Source organism: Sminthopsis crassicaudata, chromosome 6, assembly GCF_048593235.1.
Source record: "Sminthopsis crassicaudata isolate SCR6 chromosome 6, ASM4859323v1, whole genome shotgun sequence".
Lineage (NCBI taxonomy): Eukaryota > Metazoa > Chordata > Mammalia > Dasyuromorphia > Dasyuridae > Sminthopsis > Sminthopsis crassicaudata.
The window spans coordinates 257,350,110-257,352,916 of record NC_133622.1 but is presented as its reverse complement, the minus strand read 5'-3'; the positions used below and the strand labels follow the sequence as shown (position 1 = coordinate 257,352,916).

Genomic DNA, 2,807 nt, shown 5'->3' with positions numbered 1-2,807 from the left:
TCGGGAGGGGGCTTCCTGCCCCCAGACCCGGCTCCTAGCGTTTCTGCCGTCCCTGGGAGGCCAAGCAGGAGCGGAGCGAGACAGGGAGTCTTTGCTTGACCCCGGCGGGAGAGCTCTTGTTCTTGGACCCGAGCTCATCCCTCTGCTCCGCCTGGGCGACCCAGAGCTCCTCTACGCGGGGCCGGGTCCCCGGGGAGGGGGTGAGCAAAAAAAGAGGGAGTCACGTAAAAACCGAGGTCTTTATTGAACACGATGGCGGGGAGGAAGGGGAGAGGGGCGGAGGAGGCCTCTCAAAACCGAGGAAGGGAGGGGGGGGGAGAGCGACCTAGAGACTAGGTTAGAGAGGGGCGAAATTGTGCTTAGTTGCCCGAAAATAAATCCGGAAAGTGAGGGTTGTTGTCTTGGCTCATGGCCACCTGCCTGATGATGATGACACCGGTGGCCACCAGAATGATGACCAGAGCGACCAGCAGAAGCGAGAAGGTCAGAGCGCAGATGTTGAGACACTTGGCTGTGGCCCCGTAGCTCTGGGCTGCGTGCAGGTCACCCACCAACTTCCGGTCCCTGGCCTGGGGGGGAAGAGGGAGCCGGGGTTAGTGCTGGGGGGGGGGCGGAAGGCGCAGCTCACACGAGCACCCGCTGGCGACCCCCGAGCTGGCCCGCGCCCAGAGGCCCCAGCGCCCCTACCCACCTTTACGGAGAACACCAGGGCCATGAAGCCCAGGCAGCAGAAGTTCATGTACAACGTGTTGAACACGGACCAGACAAAGAAGTCTTTCGGGGGAGGCTCGTAGGAGTGGACGCTGATGGTGGTGGAGGCCGGGTCCTGCCCCGGAGGCCGCAGTCCTGGCTCCTCCGAGAGAAGATCATAGTTGCCGGGAGGAAAAGCTCGGTTGGGTTGCCCCAAGGGGAATGTCTGGTTCATGTTCATGGCTCCGGAGCCTGAAGAGCTGAGAGCCTGGGGAGCCTGGAGCTGGGGGGCCTGGAGCTCGGGGGGCCTGGAGCTCGGGGGGCCTGGAGTGCACACCGCCTGGAGCTCGAGCCGGAAGCTGCAGGAGTTTCCAGACAATGAAGAAAAAGAACTTGGCAGGAGGAGCCCCAGATGGGCCGTCCCATCTCCCCTCCCCTCCTCCTCTCTGCTCAATCTGTGCCAATTTTCTATTTCCTGAGACTGCAAAGTTTGTAGAAAAACAGAAACTAGGCAAGCTGCCCCTCGCAGGGCGCAATCCTTCCGCCAAACCAAGCAGTGGCCAAAGCATCCCCGGGCCTGGATTCCTCGCTTTCACCTTGCAGTTCTTTCCACCAGTGGGTCAGCGCGATCGCTTACCCCGCGAAGGGCCCAGAGACAAAGCCAGGCCTGCACCCCGGGCTCCGGGTCCGCGGGGCCGTAAGGATGGCAGGGCACACGGGGAGCGATGCTCCAGACTGCAGGGACTCCCAAGCCTTTTGCCCTAAGAGCGCTCTGTCCGTTAATGATTGACCTAGGAGCGTAAGTGCTCTTGCCTGTCAATAAATGTCATCGTGTCCTTCCCTTAGATTTTAGGAAAGATGTGTCCGATCCGGCAGCCCTTCGGCCCCGAGGGCGCCCCTGTTCTGACAATCTCTGTCACCCATTCTTGTGGCCTGGCAATAGTCCTGCCGACACTGCTGACCGTCAGACCCATAACCTGCGTCAGCGATAACCAAGAGCTCGCCCCTCGAAGCTGTCTGAGAGCCGCCCAACTAGCAAGGAGGTGACGAAGCTCTGCCCCGACTCTGCTCAGATCCGGCCCCTTCTCTCGGCTCCCTTGCTAATCTGGAATTCATCCGGCTCGCCATGGCACTACAAGCACAATAAGCTTTGCCCTTTGACTGGAAGTGGGTTCAAGCCTGCCAATTCTTTGGGGTCCCCTTTCTCAGCCTCAGCAGTTCGGTGAAGGTTATTACGAGGGCACTGGACAAAGAAGCCCATCCTGGGAGCGGGCAGAGCCCAGAGCTTGGTGAGGCTGCTTCAGCTTTCCCTTGACTCCAAGATGTCCCGGGTATTCTGGTTGGGGGAAAAGGCCTTTTGGTTTGTCCTCTCTCCTTCCTCTGGCTGTGAGGGCTGGGGTGGACCCCTTTGGGTCAGCTTGGGACCGGGGCAGGCCTCTCGGAGTCCCTTTCCTCGTGGCGGGGTCTTGCGCGATCTCCAGAGGCAGGAAGAGCAGCCGTGAGGAGCACGAGCCTACCCTGGCTCCCCCCTCACCCGGCCGCTGCTGGTTGCTCTGGCTCCGCGTCCCTCGCAGCGGTGATGAGAGAAACTTTTGGGGGTGCTCGCCACGGGGGGGCTGTCAGCTCTTTGAAAACCCTGTGACATGGAACTGCTCCCTGGGAGGAGGAGGGGCAGATCCTGGGAACTAAGAGGAGCTCAGATACGGAAAATATCAATAAAAACCGATTTTTAAAAAGTCTCGTGAGTCCTAGCAGATTAGATCTCTCAGTCCCATTCTCCAAGGGCCGAAAGATCGAGAGACAAGGGGTGGTGATTGTGCATCAGACTGAGGACCATTAGCAAGTTTACAGAAGTTCTGAAGCAAGGACCAGGGAACTGACCTCAAAGACCCTGGATGCCCCTGGCCCCCGCAGCTCTGGCCACGTGGGGGAGGGGCCCCGGAAAGCGGACGTGGTCTGGGGGACAAGGGAGCTCGCCCCATCCCGCTGGAAGGTGCTTGTTCTCTTGAAGCCAGAGGTGCCAGTTCTACACATGCACAGCACGAAGGGGCATCCCCGAAACAAAAGTGGGAAATGATGCGACCAGCCACGGATCCCTGAGTGGGGAAAACAAGAGA

At 60.0% G+C, this 2,807-nt stretch overlaps 1 protein-coding gene across 2 annotated transcripts; it reads right to left on the bottom strand.

Moving 5' to 3' along the window:
• Positions 1–225: 225 nt before the first annotated feature.
• On the bottom strand, positions 226–1,121 carry LOC141545403 (interferon-induced transmembrane protein 1-like). 2 transcript variants are annotated; one of them, XM_074272399.1, is made up of 3 exons: positions 999–1,121; positions 692–967; positions 226–569 (listed from the first exon to the last, which is right to left on the bottom strand). In XM_074272399.1, exons 2-3 carry the CDS (start codon positions 929–931, stop codon positions 360–362), a joined length of 450 nt encoding a protein of 149 aa, XP_074128500.1. In that variant the 5' UTR covers positions 932–967; positions 999–1,121; the 3' UTR covers positions 226–359. The 2 variants fall into 2 exon arrangements, with proteins under 2 accessions (XP_074128500.1, XP_074128501.1); XM_074272400.1 differs by having other exon boundaries at positions 692–1,056.
• Positions 1,122–2,807: the final 1,686 nt, after the last annotated feature.

Coding starts and splice junctions, on each gene's coding strand:
- LOC141545403 (XM_074272399.1), bottom strand. CDS start 931: ATGAACATGAACCAGACATTCCCCTTGGGGCAACCCAACCGAGCTTTT. Junction 570..691: donor CCCTGGTGTTCTCCGTAAAG/GTGGGTAGGGGC, acceptor CTTCCCCCCCAG/GCCAGGGACCGGAAGTTGGT.